This window comes from Coregonus clupeaformis, chromosome 1 (assembly GCF_020615455.1).
Source record: "Coregonus clupeaformis isolate EN_2021a chromosome 1, ASM2061545v1, whole genome shotgun sequence".
NCBI lineage: Eukaryota > Metazoa > Chordata > Actinopteri > Salmoniformes > Salmonidae > Coregonus > Coregonus clupeaformis.
Genome location: NC_059192.1, coordinates 6,867,568 through 6,886,072, shown reverse-complemented (window position 1 = coordinate 6,886,072; position 18,505 = coordinate 6,867,568). Strand labels below are relative to the sequence as shown.

The 18,505-nt window shown below is 44.9% G+C and overlaps 1 protein-coding gene across 4 annotated transcripts; it reads left to right on the top strand.

Moving 5' to 3' along the window:
- The first annotated feature begins 362 nt into the window (after window positions 1-362).
- Window positions 363-14,445, top strand: LOC121576917 (kinesin-like protein KIF20B). 4 transcript variants are annotated; one of them, XM_041890632.2, is made up of 20 exons: window positions 363-441; window positions 854-1,052; window positions 2,924-3,031; window positions 3,124-3,262; window positions 3,594-3,778; window positions 3,891-3,933; window positions 4,709-4,918; window positions 6,673-6,784; window positions 6,940-7,011; window positions 7,153-7,299; window positions 7,550-7,967; window positions 8,280-8,404; window positions 8,960-9,083; window positions 9,393-9,600; window positions 10,410-10,471; window positions 10,616-10,735; window positions 10,951-11,104; window positions 11,779-12,819; window positions 13,398-13,541; window positions 13,824-14,445. In XM_041890632.2, exons 1-18 carry the CDS (start codon window positions 437-439, stop codon window positions 11,988-11,990), a joined length of 2,643 nt encoding a protein of 880 aa, XP_041746566.2. In that variant the 5' UTR covers window positions 363-436; the 3' UTR covers window positions 11,991-12,819; window positions 13,398-13,541; window positions 13,824-14,445. The 4 variants fall into 4 exon arrangements, with proteins under 4 accessions (XP_041746566.2, XP_041746481.2, XP_041746647.2 ...); XM_041890547.2 differs by having other exon boundaries at window positions 364-447; XM_041890713.2 differs by lacking the exon at window positions 6,940-7,011 and having other exon boundaries at window positions 364-447.
- Window positions 14,446-18,505: the final 4,060 nt, after the last annotated feature.

Sequence of the window (18,505 nt, the reverse complement as noted above, 5' to 3'; positions counted from 1 at the left end):
AGAAAACAAAAAGATAATTACTTAACACGTTGGAAATAATTAACAAAAAAACAGAGCAAACTAGAATGCTATTTGGCCCTAAACAGAGAGTACACAGTGGTAGAATACCTGACCACTGTGACTGACCCAAAATTAAGGAAAGCTATTCTTTTTGAACTTGCGTGAGTGTAATATTTACTGCTCACTTTTTGTTTATTTAACTTTTGTTTATCTATTTCAGTTTCTTTGGCAATGTGAACATATGTTTCCCATCCCAATAAAGCCCATTGAATTGAATTGAATACGTCGCAGCTGGACCCTATTGAAAAAACACTTTATGCGCTTCCATGAGCACTTCCGGTAAAATCACTCTCTCCCGATTGGTCGAATTTAAAAATAAAACCACGACAGTTTGGGATGAAGAAGGAATTTTGCTGCAATCAATGTTTTGGGAATCATGTTTGTGACGTAAGTACCAAAAAAAATAAACTAACGTCAATGGAATGTGTATTTTTCTAATTATTCGAATAGATAGGGTCGCGTTATGCATGTCTCTTTATTCTGTTAGCTACGAAAATACTAACTAGTTAACGTTAGTTAGCGTTGCCATCGTCTGAATGTTGGTTTAGCCAAAGATTATTAATATTGACTTCGTCTCTTCCTCTCGTTTAGCTAGCTGTAACACAGAGCTGTCAGTGCACTTACCAAGGACTTTAAGTTAGAAAAGCCAACATTTTCTACTCCAACGTTATTGTTGTGATCTGCTTAACTACGTGTCGAAGGGGCGTTGCTAGGTAATTGCGAATGTAGAAGGTGCGCTTGCTGAACACCTAACGTTAGCTGTCTCTTTCTCCCACAACGTTATTTGACACAGGATGATGGAGTCATGTTTTAACAATAAATTGGAAAGCGTGGAGAGGGAAGTTAACTTCGACGACTTGAAGAAAGACCTTTCTTCTGAGTTTCTCTCCATAGACTCCCAGGAGTCTTGCCTAGAAGAGCATGAACACTTGCAGGTGTACCTTCGCATTCGACCATTCACATCAACTGAGAGTGAAAATGGGGAATCACAGGTAATTGAAGTCAACACACACTCCTCTGGCTTGAAATCCTGGCAGGGGTGTATATTCATTACCTTTAGAGCACGGAATAATCGATAATTTATAGATGTGCAGCTTGTGCCAAAAACGTCGCAGAATGGAATGGCAACGCGTGGAAACTAGTGATTGGGAGGGGATCGATACAGTTACATATCGGTATATTATTTTTTACATGTATCGTTTTGACTATCGCAATATTATGTTGGAGCTAGTTGGCTTTACCTGCATCAAAACTCGTATTTTTCCTTCATAGCTTGTTCTCCATCTTTTTAAATAGGGAGCCAATTTGTTTTCAGCAAAATGTGTTTTTTCTCATGGCTCTCTCTTGTCCCTCTGCAACAGACCGATGGTAAGCAATATATTTGGAACAGCGACACGCAGTAAAATCACAGATTCGAATCGCAATACATATCTTATAGGCACCAAAGTGTCGTGATAATATCTTATCTTCAGGTCTCTGGCAATTCCCAGCCCTAGTGGAAACCATACAATTAAAATGAACTACAACTTCCGTTTAAGAACCCAACAGCTTTTAGGTCATGTTGAAGAGCATTTGAAAAATATAACTTGTTTTGCAGCAATCGGTGTAATGAGTACACCCCAGTTTGTCACATGAACCATCTATACTAAACAAAAATATATAGGCAACAATTTCAAAGATTTTACTAAGTTAAAGTTAATATAAGGAAACAGTCAATTGACATTTATTCATTAGGCCCTAATCTATGGATTTCACATCACTGGGCAGGGGCACAGCCTGGGAGGGCATAGGACCACCCACTTGGGAGCCAGGCCCAGCCAATCAGAATGAGTTTTTCCCCACAAGGGCTTTATTACAGACAGAAATACTCCTCCGCACCCCCTCAGATGATCCCGCAGGTGAAGAAGCCGGATGAGGAGCTCCTGGGCTTGCGTGGTTACACATGGTCTGCAGTTGAGGCCTGTTGGAAATACTAGCAAATTCTCTAAAATGAAGGAGGCGGCTTATGATAGCGAAATTAACATTACATTCTCTGGCTCCTGAGTGGCGCAGTGGTCTAAGGCACTGCATCGCAGTGCTAACAGTGCCACTAGAGATCCTGGTTCGAATCCAGGCTCTGTCGCAGCCGGCCGCGACCGGGAGACTCATGGGCGGCGCACAATTGGCCCAGCATCGTCCAGGGTAGGGGAGGGAATGGCCGGCAGGGATGTAGCTCAGTTGATAGAGCATGGCGTTTGCAACGCCAGGGTTGTGGGTTCGATTCCCACGGGGGGCCAGTATAAAATAAATTATAAAAAAATATATATATATATATATATATATTCACTAACTGTAAGTCGCTCTGGATAAGAGCGTCTGCTAAATGACTTAAATGTAAAATGTCTGGCAACAACTCTGGTGGACATTCCTGCTGTCAGCATGCCAATTACACACTCCCTCAACTTGACATCTGTGGTATTGTGTTGTGACACAACTGCACATTTTAGTGGCCTTTTATTGTCTCCAGCACAAGGTGCACCTGTGTAAAGATCATGCAGTTTAATCAGCTTCTTGATATGCCACACCTGTCAGGTGGATGGATTATCTTGGCAAATGAGAAATCCTCACTAACAGGGATGTAAACAAATTTGTTTTCAAAATTTGAGAGAAATAAGCTTTTTGTGCATATGAAACATTTCAGGGATCTTTTATTTCAGCTCATGAAACATGGCACCAACACTTTACATGTTGTGTTTTTTATATTTTTGTTCAGTATAGATGCCCATTTCCTCACCACCATGCACACACTTCAGGTAACAAGAGCCTTGGAAACATAATAACTGTTGGACTTTGACTTGGTGTCTTTTCCCTGTACACATTCAAGGACTGCGTTTCCATCGAGCCCCCGGACACGGTCCTCCTCAAGGCTCCAAGGACTTCGCTCTCAGCACGGCTCCGTGACAAATCAGCTCAACGGTTTCAGTTCTCACAGGTCAGTCAGCAGGGTCTGTCAGTGCCAAGCAGGACCTTTCCTAGGAACATAGAATGAAGGTTCTTCCAATCACATGTTCTCTTTGTCCTCAGGTCTTAGGGCCAGAAACCACTCAGAGGGAGATGTTTGACGGCACAGTGAGAGGTCTCGTCAAGGAGGTTTTGGAAGGCGGAAATTCTCTTGTTTTCACATATGGAGTGACAAATGCGGGAAAGACATTCACTTTTCTAGGTTTGATTTGTTGATTCTTTTCTTGCCACGCAGAGTTGGACAGATGCAAACTGTGACTGTTTTGGCAAAACATCCTACTTGTACACAAGGTCCAACCTGAGTTAGCACAGACTCACTGTTTGAATGCCAGCAATGTGAAAATCCAGCCATTTTAAAATCCAATCCTATGTTGAAACTTAAATCCTCCGATGGTGCTTCTTAGTTTCTCATCACAGTCAAGAACCTGTTGTAGGTGTGAACTGACCTGCTCATTATGGTCAACTCTTGCTAACAAACACTAAGACGTAGTGATTGAGAAATGAAGAGATCCTCAACACCTGTTGTTTTTTAGGTCCAGAGGCCAACGCAGGGATCCTCCCCAGGTCTTTGAATGTCATCTTCAACAGCATTGAGGGGCGCGTTTACAACCAGATGACTATCAAGCCGCAGCGATGCAGAGAGTTCACCAGGCTCACTAAAGACCAACAGAGTGAAGAAGCAACTAGCAAGAGAAATCTCTTCAGGCTCCTCAAGGAGGTACTGGGTTTGTTCATTGACCTGATGAAAGCCATTGCATTACTCAACAGGTTGTTCTTTGGATCTAAAAATTGATATTAAATGATGCCCCTCATTGCTCTTCCCCCCATAGAGTGATAACCAGAAAAGCTTCACCAACAAGAAAAGCCTGGAAGGCAAGGACATTTTATAATTTTATATGCCATTTAGCAGATGCTTTTATCCAAAGCGACTTAGTCAAGCGTTCATACATTCTTACATATGGTTGGTCCTGGGAATTGAACCCACTATCCTGGCGTTGCAGGGTTCTACATTGCTAACATTTTACTAGGGCGGCAGGTAGCTTAGTGGTTAAGAGCGTTGTGCCAGTAACCGAAAGGTCGCTGGTTCTAATCCCCGAGCTGACTAGGTGAAAAATCTGTCGATGTGCCCTTGAGCAAGGCACTTAACCCTAATTGCTCCTGTAAGTCGCTCTGGATAAGAGCGTCTGCTAAATGACCTATTATTATTATTATTATTATTATTATTATTACTGGCATATGCGGCAAAATATTTGGTTGTGCGATCTGGGTTTTTTATTTATTCAGCACTAGTGCACCTAGAAAAAATGAAGGATTCTAACTTTATTACCTCCAAATATTTTTCATTGTGATCCTACATTTCTTTATGTGCGTTTTTCAACTTGGGTGCACGCCTGCTCCTTGTACAAAAAGGTTGGCGTAGAGAGCCCTGCGTTGTAAACGCCATGCTCCTAATTGAGCTACATGGGACCAAATTATTTATGTTATCTCATGCCACGATGCATATTCCTGTCCTGCATTTATACATGATTGTCACATCCCACATGTTGCTATCTCTCTGGTAGTTTGGTGCATCGTTTGCCATCACAATAGACTTCTATCCAACCAGAGGTTTGTAACAGGCTAACACCACCACTTGTTTCTCTGACAGGTTCAACACTAAGTGACATTGAGGGGACTGTGACTGAAGACCGTTTCAGTCTGGTTGTTGAAGCACACACCAAGTTCTCCGTCTGGGTGTCCTTCTGTGAAATCTACAACGAGAACATTCACGACCTGCTGGAGCCCATACCGAACGGAGCCCTGAAGAGAACCACACTGCGGCTGTCGCAGGATGTCAAAGGCAACTCCTTTGTAAAAGGTAACGGATGCATTTTAAGGTTGTGTAACGTTGCTGTCAAACAAAATGCGCTTTGTTCTATATTTATCCATTGCGACTTAGTCATTCATGCATACATTTCACATACGGGTGGTCCCGGGAATTGAACCCACAATCCTGTCGTTGTAAGCACTGTCGTGACGTGACTTTCATTATTGTGGTGACTATAATTTATCGAATCATTACCTAATATGTTTAATTGTTACTCGATTTAAATTAATCATGTAACAATTAACTCATTAGGAATTTGGGGCACCACGGGTAAAGTTGTTTAACGAGTTACCGTTTCCCGAATTAACTCTAAAGATATCTAGATATCTCTTATCATTTATTAATAATGTACCTCATATCAGTCTCATTCTGAAAGTCGTAGGCTCTTTAAGTCTGCACGAACCCACGTCTTACTGATCATTCCGTACCACACAAATTGATTTAATTATTTATTTACTAACTAATTAAAAATGATAACACAAGATACAAACACGTACACGGTATAGGTAGAGATTAGAAACTTAATACAATGAAATGGGTCCTTGGCGGACTAACACAATATGACACTTGTTACAAAAGATGGTGAGTTAAAGAGAGAGAACACTTGGATACACATGGACCTATACTCACAGTGATCCTAATACTTTGCCCAGAACTGCCGCCCGTTAAGGAAGAAAAGCAATGCATGTATTTACGTGTTAAGAGTTCTTCTGGTGTATCTCTGTTGGACACAGGCCTTCGTGGGAAGGCGTCTATTGTACCCTCTCTCTGAAGGCCTTTTAGATGTAATGCTCAGACAGTCCACAAGAGGGCACAATGTCCTTAGTTGTCTGTTTACTTTCACTCGTTCTGGAAGTGGTCTTCTGAGGACGGCTAATCAGCCGTGTCGATGATCCCCTGTGGGGTGATGAGAGCAGTGTAGTAGACGATGGTTTGAAGAGAGTAACAGGATGGTCCCACTTAAATTCACCTTCTTAGAACAGCTACTCAGCCGTAACGTTGATTTGTTAGTGGAGGCAACTTTGTCGTCTTCACCTCGTTGATTTTCAGGGTCGGGGACCAATATGGACAAAAGCTGCAGCTTGAGGTCTGATCTGATAATTCTTATCTCAATCTTTTATAGACTCTGGTAATGATGGGCGTTTCCGTCATACTGACACGCTCTCTGAGCTCCCTCGGGCGTGGCTAGTTACGAGGCAAAAGTATTATCATCACTATGATTTTGTTAGAAAGCTAAAATCACATTCCTATCTTCACGAAAACATTGTCTTCCTCCTTGATATTTTCTACCCAAGGTAAAGGATGTAAATCTGATATCCACAGTGGAAAAGCTCTTCAAGTCACAAGGTTTTCCTTATAACGCCTTTTATACAATTTTGAATGACGTCACAAAATAGACATTCATATTCCATTTCTCATCATTCCCAACGTTTGGATGTTGAAATATATTGTCCCATGTTCATTGTTGGATGTTGACGTTTTTGGGCGGCAAAAGACTCTGAAACAAAGGCATTCCTTTCACCATACTAGAGGGCCAGAGATAGATTCTCCTCCTCTCTAATTTATGGCAATATTAAGGTGTCAAGACCGGCACAGCCCCCCCTGTGGGTAAGAGGGTCTGGTTGTTGTCGGCCATTTGCCAAGCTGATGTGAGGCCTTTGATCCTCACCCAGGGAGAGTCTTGACAGCACCATGCTCTACCAACTGAGCAGCAGAGGACCAAATGTTCCGTTGTGTGATTTCAGATCTGAAGTGGGTACAAGTGAACAATGAGGAGGAGGCCTACAAGGTGATGAAGCTCGGCAAGAAAAACCAGAGCTTCGCCAGCACAAAGCTCAACCTCCTCTCAAGCAGGAGGTGATTTATGAAGCACATCAATTATTTTTCCCTTTTTTGAATTATTTTATTTGAGTCTTTCTTTGGCTGTTACTAACTTGCGTGATCCAAGTTCACACCGCACAATAGATTGACTGCAGTGCTCTTATAGAAATCTGTTCCGTTCCTATGCTCAGCCACAGCATATTTTCTGTTCGTATCCTGCGGATGGAAGATACTAGGATTCCTCGTGTTAACTCTATCAGCGAGTAAGAAACGCATATTTGTTTATTCATTTGCACAAAACAAATATCCTAGAAGCCCTATGCAGTACTTGTGGGTATGTCTGTGTGAAGGCGGGGGGTGGGGTTGGTTTTCTTTATGTTTGGGCTTTATTTATTTCTGTTCAGGCTGTCTTTGTGTGACCTGGCTGGTTCTGAGAGGTGCTCTAAAACTCAGAATAAAGGGGAGCGTTTGAAAGAGGCTGGGAACATCAACACTTCCCTGATGACACTGGGCAAGTGCATCAACACGTTACGGCAAAGCCAGCAATCCAAGTGAGCCTTGAACGTCTGCTTTTAGAAAATATGTAACGGTTATGGAATTATACTTCTACAAAGTGTCGGGGGGTGGTGTGTTACAAATCTGTAGCTTGGAGATGTTGATGTTCTGACCCGATGAGGACCTGAGCGTGACCACAATGTAAATAAGTCAGATGTTTTACTGTGTGTATTATTATTATTATTATTATTATTAATATTTTTTTTACTGACAAATAGAATCAATCAATCAAATCCTTGTTGCTAGGCTACCACAGCACGTCCCCTTCAGGGAGAGCAAGCTGACCCACTACCTACAGGGTTTCTTCTGTGGGCGGGGCAAGGCCTGCATGATAGTCAACGTCAACCAGTGTGCCTCCATGTACGACGAGACGCTCAACGTGCTCAAGTTCTCCGCCGTGGCTCAGAAGGTGGTGGTGCTGACCACCAAGACCGTCCCCCACCTCGCCACCAAGCGGTCGGCCCGGGAACTGTCCATGATCATCAACAACGCAGACAGGAAGAACCTGTTGGGTCAGAGGAGAAGGAGCTCCCTGGTTGGCTGGGAGACCAGTCTGGAGGACGTGCAGGAGGATGATGACACAGAAGAGGAGAGCATGATGGAGGAGACCTTGCAGGAGGTGGAAGATGACGACGAGGTTCTCATCAATAAAGGCACTTATGAGGTAAGTCTCCACCTAAGTACTTCTGTGGCTATTTATATTTGATTCTTACACAGAAATTCCAACTGGCTCACCAATGCTAAAAATCCTACATTTCCAGGCCCTGATTTTGATTGTTTAGAAATGTTTGGAAGATTTAGGCCTACTAATAGTAAAGGGACTAGAGTTTTGCTAATCGGGTCAAATGGTCAAAACTCTGGGACCCTATTAATGTGAAGTTCATCTCGGTTAACCTAGAACTAAAGTCTCACGTAATGCTCAATTAAGTCTGTCCTCAAGAGATGAATGTGAAGTAAATGTCTGTCAACCCTTCAGAGCAAGCTACTCCGGGAACAGCTCCAGAAAGAAAGGTCTGAAAACTTTGCTTTGGAATCCCGCATCCGTGACGAGGTCACCAAGGAGTTCTCCGAGTTCGTCTCTGAAATGCAGACCGATTACACGTGAGCTCTTCTGTGCCTTGTTTCAGTCATTTCTTTTTGTTGTTTTGGTTGCTTAAAAAAAAAAAAAAAATGGGTTGGATTTATATAGGGCTTTTCTACCAACTGAGCTACTCAAAGCACTTTATGTAGTAGGGGGGGGGGCTTTAAAGGTAAATGTTTTTCTATTGCGTTTGATCCATAACTGAACAGGCTCTAGCCTCCTGAGTGGCGCAGTGGTCTAAGGCGCTGCATCGCAGTGCTAACTGTGCCACTAGAGATCCTGGTTCGAATCCAGGCTCTGTCGTAGCGGGCCGCGACCGGGAGACTCATGGGGCGGCGCACAATTTGGCCCAGCGTCGTCCAGGGTAGGGGAGGGAATGGCCGGCAGGGATGTAGCTCAGTTGATAGAGCATGGCGTTTGCAACGCCAGGGTTGTGGGTTCGATTCCCATGGGGGGCCAGTATAAAAAAATAAAAAATGTATTCACTAACTGTAAGTCGCTCTGGATAAGAGCGTCTGCTAAATGACTAAAATGTCAAATGTAAATGAAATAATAACTTGATGTCTGTCTTACAGGGAACGTCTGGCCAAAGAGAAGAAGATTGTCGAGGAGAGAGCAGAGAGGCGTCTAGAGATCCTGAAGAATCTAGTGAACAGTAACACCAGTCAAGAGGAGTTGGCCAGAGTAGAGCGAGCCACAGTAATGCAGCCTGCCTAGATATGGTGGACATTAGCAGTGTCAACCTCCATTATGTAGCCATGCCTCTTCCTTTACCTTGGTGTTCAAACTGGGGTGACCAAAAAAATAACGTAACTGTTTTCACTAACACTCATCTTTTCTCACTGGCACTGACTTTGCTGATGCTACTTTTATTGAGGAATAATGTATTTACTATGAGATTGATATGTGGTTGTCTCACCTGGCTATCTTAAGATGAATGCGCTACCTGTGAGTGTCTCTGGATAATAGCGTCTCAAAAATGACTAAAATGTGTTTTGTCTCCTGTAGGAGGACAGCTCGTTGTTGGGAGGGATATTTGACTCCATTTGCAGTGACCTGGCAGGCATTAAGAAGGCGGCTGAGGAGGCCAAGACATGTCTGGTGGTCACCCATCCCCAAGCCGGTAGTGAAACCATCTCCAACCAGGAGAAGAGAGCGGCTGATCTCTCAGAGCTGCTGAGCCAAACCCAGGAGCGGCTCTCTGTCAAAACCAACGGTAACCAACTGACAACCAGTCACCTCTTTTTTTACGTTTTTATAGCCCAGTGTTTCTTCATCCTGGTCACATTTTAAATTTTTTTCCCCGAGCACTACTCTTATTAACAATAATGCTGTGTTCATATCCAAGTGGGAAGGTGGTATTTACCACATACGACTGGGGAGAAATCCACTTGAACGGCCCTCCAACTGGTAAATGCTAGTGGGGAAAACTATCATCCCTGAACTCTGACTTCTCCCACATGCTGACCTCTGACATCTCCTACTAAGGAAATTACCTCAAACAGCATTTTCAACATTTTAAATGCAACAACAAAACATTGCTTTTTATAAATAATCTATTCATATGTTTTATTTTATTTAAATCTTATAATTTGTTTACAAGCATGATAGCTGTACTTTTAGTTTACGGTTGACGCAGCTTGTTGGACATTAGCCAATCGCCTTTCAAAGAGTTCAGATCATTACCACCTTCCCACTTGGTTATGAACGCAGCATTGAGCAAAGGCTTGATGAGTTGATCATTTGAATCTGGTGTGTAACGCTAGGGGAAGAACTAGAATCTGCACCCCTTTGGGTTCCCCAGGAACAGGATTAAGAAATACTGGTGTAGGCTATCACGTTCACATACACCTACAGTGCATCTCTTTCAACAATAACTTGTTAATCACCTGTTTTCACTATCCATCAATGACTGCTCCGGATCGGTTTGACTAATCCCACAACAGTGGTTGTGATGGAACGCACACAATGTTTCCCTTTGGTCGACTAGTCATTGTCTTCCGTTTTGTTTTTTTTAAATTTCAGAACTGGAAAATAACGGTAGACAAGTGCAGCAATTGAATGAACAGCTTGAAGAGGCTAGAAAGGTACTGTACCATTGTTTTGGTTCTTCTTCAGCAATGGGACTTCTTGTTCTGTGTTGTCCGTTCTACATAAACCAAATGACGCTAGGATTTAGTTCAGGGTTAAGACAGTAGTTCTGACAGACCTTTTCTGTTTTCTCCTTTTAGACTCTCAAGTCTCAGGAGCTGAAGTTCTCCCACCTCCTGGAGATGTGTCACGGGAAGGATGAGATGATCTCCAAGCTTCAGAACACCATGGACCAACAGGTCCAAGCCACTATCAAGGATGTATGTACATTTTAAGTGGCACTTTGATTAGATCTGACGCGCTGGTCATCGGCCTGTTTCACACTCAGTATTTCACCTTACATCTCCCATTATACTTGACTGGTGCCAATTTCCCATCCATATGTCACATTTTATAAATGCTCATATCCAGAATGTGACATTTTTATTCCAGCTTGCTAGATATTTTAACATTGTTGGGTTTTTCCCCTTGACAGAAGACTACATTTGACGGCATCAAGGATGAGATCCTGCGACTGAAGAGCAGCTGCACTTGCTCCAGAGGGGAGAAGCCCAGCTCTCGCGCAGAGAGCCGCAAACGGCTGGTGGACCTCCAGGCCAACCTGGATGAACAGCCCCCCAGCAAGAGAGGTACGGGGTGGGCTCCGAGCACTGCCGGGAAGCCCCTCCCACCATTTGTGGGGGTGAGAGCAGTGGGGAGAGAGAATACCGGCAAAGGTCGCAAAAACATCCGCTTAAAGAGGCGACTGTCTGCGCTCAAGAAGTAATGCTGCTCTGAGTCTCAGACACCGGTGTACTTTTCATCATGTTTCCTATGTATCCATGTTTGTGTTCCCCATTTCTGGGTTGATGTTTTTTAAAGTGGTTGTTGTATTCCATATGAATTTTGAATAATAATAATAAAGATATTTTTTTGTTGTTGCTTTGCTGTGCTCAGGTATTTTCCAAACGTTGTATAGCTGTGGAAGGAATTATTGTGGTGTCTCGTTGGTAGAGAGACACCACCTCATGTTCTGGGAAACGGTATACACTCACTATATTGAGTTGGCCATGGACGTTAGAGGACTGATTTTCCAATGTCGTTTGCTGACCAAAATTGCAACGTGTCCAGTTGTTTTGATATTTAGCAAACCAATGGTCCTAATCTCATTCCACTGCCTAACGCTTAAGGAGAACACTAAATTCATATTCAGTTAGCCAGTGTTAAGCATCAAGTCAACCTAAAATAACATCCCACCCTACCGCAGAAGCTTTGTTTGCAACACCTTTAAAGATAATTCAACAAGCGTCCATGTCTTTGTTAGGGTTCCTGGGGGAGAGGAGGAGATGGACAGCTTGCGCAGGGAGCTGGAGGAGAAAATCCTCAGAAGTGGTGAGGTCAGAGGTGACCGTAGAGACTTTGCAGCTTGACCTGGCGGAACCTGGAGAGGGCTACCGGAAAGTTCTGGCGCAGCTTGAAGAGCTGGGGAATAAAAAGGTTGTGCATGGAAGCACATGTACAGGACCTGAAAGCTGAGCTGCACCCGCGAGGACGTCCTCTCTGTGCTGGAGGAGGCGAGGCTGCTAAAGGAAGATGAGCTAGCTGGGAGCCTGCAGGGCATGCGGACCAGGCTTCAGAGGACCGACAGGCCATGCGTGACCATGAGGTCAGAGAGAGAACCGCCCTGATTGACTCCCTGACACAGGAAGTGACACGCCTGGGGGCAGGAAGTGGAGGCCTCTCAAGCTGCGTCGGGAGTACAAAGGGACCGTTGGCTTCTCCGAGACAAGATGGCGGAACTGAGGAGAGAATGCCCAGAGGCCCTAGAGGAGAGTGAGAAAAGGCTCCTACAGGAACTGCAAGGAGAGCTGGGAGAGAAACAGGCCCAACAGCAGATCTCAGAACAGCAGCTGGATGCGCTAAAAGAGAAACTGGCCCAACAGGAACTGACCTTGCAGCAGCTCAGGGCAGAAATGGAGGAGGCTAAAGCCATGGCCCACATCGACAGCGAGAACTCTGTAGCTGAAGTCGTGACCTTGAGGGGAAAAAGTTGGCTGATCTGGAGGAGAAGCAGTGCACCCGCCAGACGGAGAAAGGGAGGCGGCTGTAACCGTGTCCCAGTCGTATAACAACGAGCTCATGTCCCAAATGGAGAGAGCGGCAGAGTTGGAGGAGACACTATTCGAGAAGGAGGCGCAGGTGTCGGGCCTGCAGAGGAGCCTGAGGGAGGCGCAGGAGGATGAGGAGACCGCTGCGGTGCAGGAGGCTCGTAGGAGGGAGGTAGAGAGGAGGAGGCAGCTGCTGGCCGTGGCTAGAGAGGCCATCGCTCAGAAGGATGCTAAGCTGGAGAAGAGGTCATCACCAGGTGAGTGGGCTGGCTGGCACCATTCACTCTGGGTAGTGGGGAGGCCTACGGGCCAATCCCAAATCATAGACTACGCACTTGTGGAGATCTGAGAGGATTTGATTGGTATAAGCAATATGGTGAAACTTCCCCGTAGCCTATCAGGGGTCAAGGAGTAGCTATTACAAGATTTGATTACACCTGTCTTTACATTTTAGTCATTTAGCAGACGCTCTTATCCAGAGCGACTTACAGTTAGAGAGTGCATACATTATTTATTTTTTATTTTTCATACTGGCCCCCCGTGGGAATCGAACCCACAACCCTGGCGTTGCAAACACCATGCTCTACCAACTGAGCTACATCCCTGCCGGCCATTCTCTCCCCTACCCTGGACGACGCTGGGCCAATTGTGCGCCGCCCCATGGGTCTCCCGGTCGCGGCCAGCTACTGTCTTCTCAGATCTCCACAAGTTCATAGGGCGCATGGGATGATTTGTGATTGGCCTAAATGTTTCTCCATTTGCCCTGCTCCTCCTTACTGGTAAACCTCTCTAATGTAGTGGTGTTTGAGTTCATCTCATGTGTTTATGACCACAGATTGAAGGAGACGGCTAAACTTGACTCAGACAAAGTGAAGGGTTATAGCCAGGACCTTGAGAGAAAAGGTGATGACAACTGTGATCTCAAAGAGAAGCTGGCCGACTCAAAAAACAACAACAGATACAGCAAGTTCAAAAGGAGGTAAAAGCTGATTTGATGTTTTAATATATATTTATTTATGCAACAGATACTATCATAGTAGGTGCATAATTACAATCACTATTAATAACATATCAATCACTATTAATACATTATGAATCGCTAATAACGTACAAATCACTATTAATAACGTATGAATCACTATTAATAACGTATGAATCACTATTAATAACGTATGAATCACTAATAACTTATGAATCACTATTAATAACGTATGAATCACTATTAATAACGTATTGGCCCTTTTTGTTTCTCCTACCCAAGATCATCTCCATGCGAGAAGAGGAGAAATCTCAAACTAAAACTGCAGGACTTGGACAAAGTGAAGAAACGGCATCAGGCTGACTTGGATAATAAAGACAGGACCATACGCCAATAAAGACAGGACCATACGCCAATAAAGACAGGACCATACGCCAATAAAGACAGGACCATACGCCAATAAAGACAGGACCATACGCCAATAAAGACAGGACCATACGCCAATAAAGACAGGACCATACGCCAATAAAGACAGGACCATACGCCAATAAAGACAGGACCATACGCCAATAAAGACAGGACCATACGTCAATAAAGACAGGACCATACGCCAATAAAGACAGGACCATACGCCAATAAAGACAGGACCATACGCCAACTGAAAACGCTACGTTGTTTACTCCTACTCTTGTTATTTTACTTTAAATGTGCCCTTGTTGTTGACCGGAGCTTGATCCAGCTCTTTCTCTATCCAGGAACAGTCTGCTGACGACAACTTCGAGCTCTATCAGAACGCCTGCAAAGGTACATAGCCCATTAATCCATACTGTTCTACTCTGTATGTCTGTCTGCCCTACATAGGCTGTGTTCTTGCCTACTACTTAGTAAAACCACATGCTGTGTACTTAATTGTCCTACATACTCTTTAGAACACACTGTTTAGTTAAAATGTTTGCAGTAAGCAACAGATATCAACATACTAGACTCAACCATACTGAGAATGCGTCATCTAAAGCGCAATTGCGTTGTTTCCCTCCGTTCGTTCATTTTGCTACTGATTATCAGCTGTTAAACACACGTGGGTCTGACCATCATCTTCTTTAATAGCTTGTTATCAGCTGTTAAACACGCGTGGGTCTGACCATCATCTTCTTTAATAGCTTGTTATCAGCTGTTAAACACACGTGGGTCTGACCATCATCTTCTTTAATAGCTTGCAGAGAATTCTACTAGATGAAAAGCAGAAATTAGTTTGAAATCTTGGAATTTAAAGCATTAATACATTTTCGAAATGTCATTCTATAAAATGTTATATTTTCATATACCCAAAATGGCTACTGTTCAGAACGCAAGTACAGGTATTGGGACACGACCGTAGTGCTGACAGTACACAAGGTAGTCCATTCCCATATGCTGTTAGACTGCTCTTCTCTGTCCTGTATTCATGGGGTTAGGCTGCTCTTCTCTGTCCTGTATTCATGGGGTTAGGCTGCTCTTCTCTGTCCTGTATTCATGGGGTTAGGCTGCTCTTCTCTGTCCTGTATTCATGGGGTTAGGCTGCTTTTCTCTCTGTCCTGTATTAATGTGGTTAGGCTGCTCTTCTCTGTCCTGTATTCATGGGGTTAGGCTGCTCTTCTCTCCGTCCTGTATTCATGGGGTTAGGCTGCTCTTCTCTCTGTCCTGTATTCATGGGGTTAGGCTGCTTTTCTCTCTGTCCTGTATTCATGGGGTTAGGCTGCTCTTCTCTCTGTCCTGTATTCATGGGGTTAGGCTGCTCTTCTCTGTCCTGTATTCATGGGGTTAGGCTGCTCTTCTCTCTGTCCTGTATTCATGGGGTTAGGCTGCTCTTCTCTCTGTCCTGTATTCATGGGGTTAGGCTGCTCTTCTCTGTCCTGTATTCATGAGGCTAGGCTGCTCTTCTCTCCGTCCTGTATTCATGGGGTTAGGCTGCTCTTCTCTCTGTCCTGTACATTTTACATTTTAGTCATTTAGCAAACGCTCTTATCCAGAGCGACTTACAGTTAGTGAGTGCATACATTTTTTATTTTATTTTTCATACTGGCCCCCCGTGGGAATCGAACCCACAACCCTGGCGTTGCAAACGCCATGCTCTACCAACTGAGCTACATCCCTGCCGGCCATTTCCTCCCCTACCTTGGACGACGCTGGGCCAATTGTGCGCCGCCCCATGGGTCTCCCGGTCACGGCCGGCTACGACAGAGCCTGGATTCGAACCAGGATCTCTAGTGGCACAGCTAGCACTGCGATGCAGTGCCTTTGACCACTGCGCCACTCGGGAGAAAGTGTATTCATGGGGTTAGGCTGCTTTTCTCTCTGTCCTGTATTCATGGGGTTAGGCTGCTCTTCTCTCCGTCCTGTATTCATGGGGTTAGGCTGCTCTTCTCTCTGTCCTGTATTCATGGGGTTAGGCTGCTCTTCTCTGTCCTGTATTCATGGAGTTAGGCTGCTCTTCTCTCCGTCCTGTATTCATGGGGTTAGGCTGCTCTTCTCTGTCCTGTATTCATGGGGTTAGGCTGCTCTTCTCTCTGTCCTGTATTCATGGGGTTAGGCTGCTCTTCTCTCCGTCCTGTATTCATGGGGTTTTCCATGCTGGTGTTGATTTGGTGTTTTAGTTTATTTATTCGCACAAAAAGACAAGTGAAAGACAAACTGTTCAGATTAAAAAAACAAGGTATAAAGGTGTGCAGGTGAGATTAGAAACCCTGGAGGGCTTATATGAAAACCACACAACAAAAACAACACACTGAGTGTACAAAACATTAAGAACACCTGCTCTTTCCATGACAGACTGACCAGGTGAATCCAAGCTATGATCCCTTATTGATGTCACCTGTTAAATCCACTTCAATCAGTGTAGATGAAGGGGAGGAGACAGGTTAAATAATGATTTTAAGCCTTGAGACATGGATTGTGTATGTGTGCCATTCAGAGGGTGAATGGGAAAGACAAATGATTTAAGTGCCTTTGAACGGGGTATGGTAGTAGGTGCAAGGTGCACCAGTTTGTATCAAGAACTGCAACACTGCTTGGTTTTTCATGCTCAACAGTTTCCTGTGTGTATCAAGAATGGCCCACCACCCAAAGGCCAACTTGACACAACTGTGGGAAGCATTGGAGTCAACATGGGCCAGCATCCCTGTGGAACGCTTTCGACACCTTGTAGAGTCCATGCCGACAAATTGAGGCTGTTCTGAGGGCAAAAGGAGGGGGTGCAACTCAATACTAGGAAGGTGTTCTTAATGTTTTGTATATTCATATATATATATATATATATATATATATATACACACACACACACACACACACACAGTGCTCTTCTCTCTGTCCTGTATTCATGGGGTTAGGCTGCTCTTCTCTCCGTCCTGTATTCATGGGGTTAGGCTGCTCTTCTCTCTGTCCTGTATTCATGGGGTTAGGCTGCTCTTCTCTCTGTCCTGTATTCATGGGGCTAGGCTGCTCTTCTCTCTGTCCTGTATTCATGGGGTTAGGCTGCTCTTCTCTCTGTCCTGTATTCATGGGGTTAGGCTGCTCTTCTCTCCGTCCTGTATTCATGGGGTTAGGCTGCTCTTCTCTCTGTCCTGTATTCATGGGGTTAGGCTGCTCTTCTCTCTGTCCTGTATTCATGAGGCTAGGCTGCTCTTCTCTGTCCTGTATTCATGGGGTTAGGCTGCTCTTCTCTCTGTCCTGTACATTTTACATTTTAGTCATTTAGCAAACGCTCTTATCCAGAGCGACTTACAGTTAGTGAGTACATACATTTTTTATTTTATTTTTCATACTGGCCCCCCGTGGGAATCGAACCCACAACCCTGGCGTTGCAAACGCCATGCTCTACCAACTGAGCTACATCCCTGCCGGCCATTCCCTCCCCTACCTTGGACGACGCTGGGCCAATTGTGCGCCGCCCCATGGGTCTCCCGGTCACGGCCGGCTACGACAGAGCCTGGATTCGAACCAGGATCTCTAGTGGCACAGCTAGCACTGCGATGCAGTGCCTTAGACCACTGCGCCACTCGGGAGAAAGTGTATTCATGGGGTTAGGCTGCTCTTCTCTCCGTCCTGTATTCATGGGGTTTTCCATGCTGGTGTTGATTTGGTGTTTTAGTTTATTTATTCGCACACGCACAAAAAGACAAGTGAAAGACAAACTGTTCAGATTAAAAAAACAAGGTATAAAGGTGTGCAGGTGAGATTGGAAACCCTGGAGGGCTTATATGAAAACCACACAACAAAAACAACACACTGAGTGTGATCCCTTATTGATGTCACTTGTTAAATCCACTTCAATCAGTGTAGATGAAGGGGAGGAGACAGGTTAAAGAAGGATTTTAAGCCTTGAGACAATTGAGACATGGATTGTGTATGTGTGCCATTCAGAGGGTGAATGGGAAAGACAAAATATTTAAGTGCCTTTGAACGGGGTATGGTAGTAGGTGCAAGGTGCACCAGTTTGTATCAAGGGACCTACTGTAGTGGAGGAAGGGGAGGGACCTACTGTAGTGGAGGAAGGGGAGGGACCTACTGTAGTGGAGGAAGGGGAGGGACCTACTGTAGTGGAGGAAGGGGAGGGACCTACTGTAGTGGAGGAAGGGGAGGGACCTACTGTAGTGGAGGAAGGGGAGGGACCTACTGTAGCGGAGGAAGGGGAGGGACCTACTGTAGCGGAGGAAGGGGAGGGACCTACTGTAGCGGAGGAAGGGGAGGGACCTACTGTAGTGGAGGAAGGGGAGGGACCTACTGTAGTGGAGGAAGGGGAGGGACCTACTGTAGTGGAGGAAGGGGAGGGACCTACTGAAGTGGAGGAAGGGGAGGGACCTACTGTAGTGGAGGAAGGGGAGGGACCTACTGTAGTGGAGGAAGGGGAGGGACCTACTGTAGTGGAGGAGGGAGGGACCTACTGAAGTGGAGGAAGGGGAGGGACCTACTGTAGTGGAGGAAGGGGA

Bases quoted from the DNA above. Each gene is read 5' to 3' on its own strand.
- LOC121576917 (XM_041890547.2), top strand. The intron at 8,405-8,959 runs GTGAGCTCTTCT...TCTGTCTTACAG, and splicing joins GAAATGCAGACCGATTACAC to GGAACGTCTGGCCAAAGAGA. The intron at 10,472-10,615 runs GTACTGTACCAT...TTCTCCTTTTAG, and splicing joins AGCTTGAAGAGGCTAGAAAG to ACTCTCAAGTCTCAGGAGCT.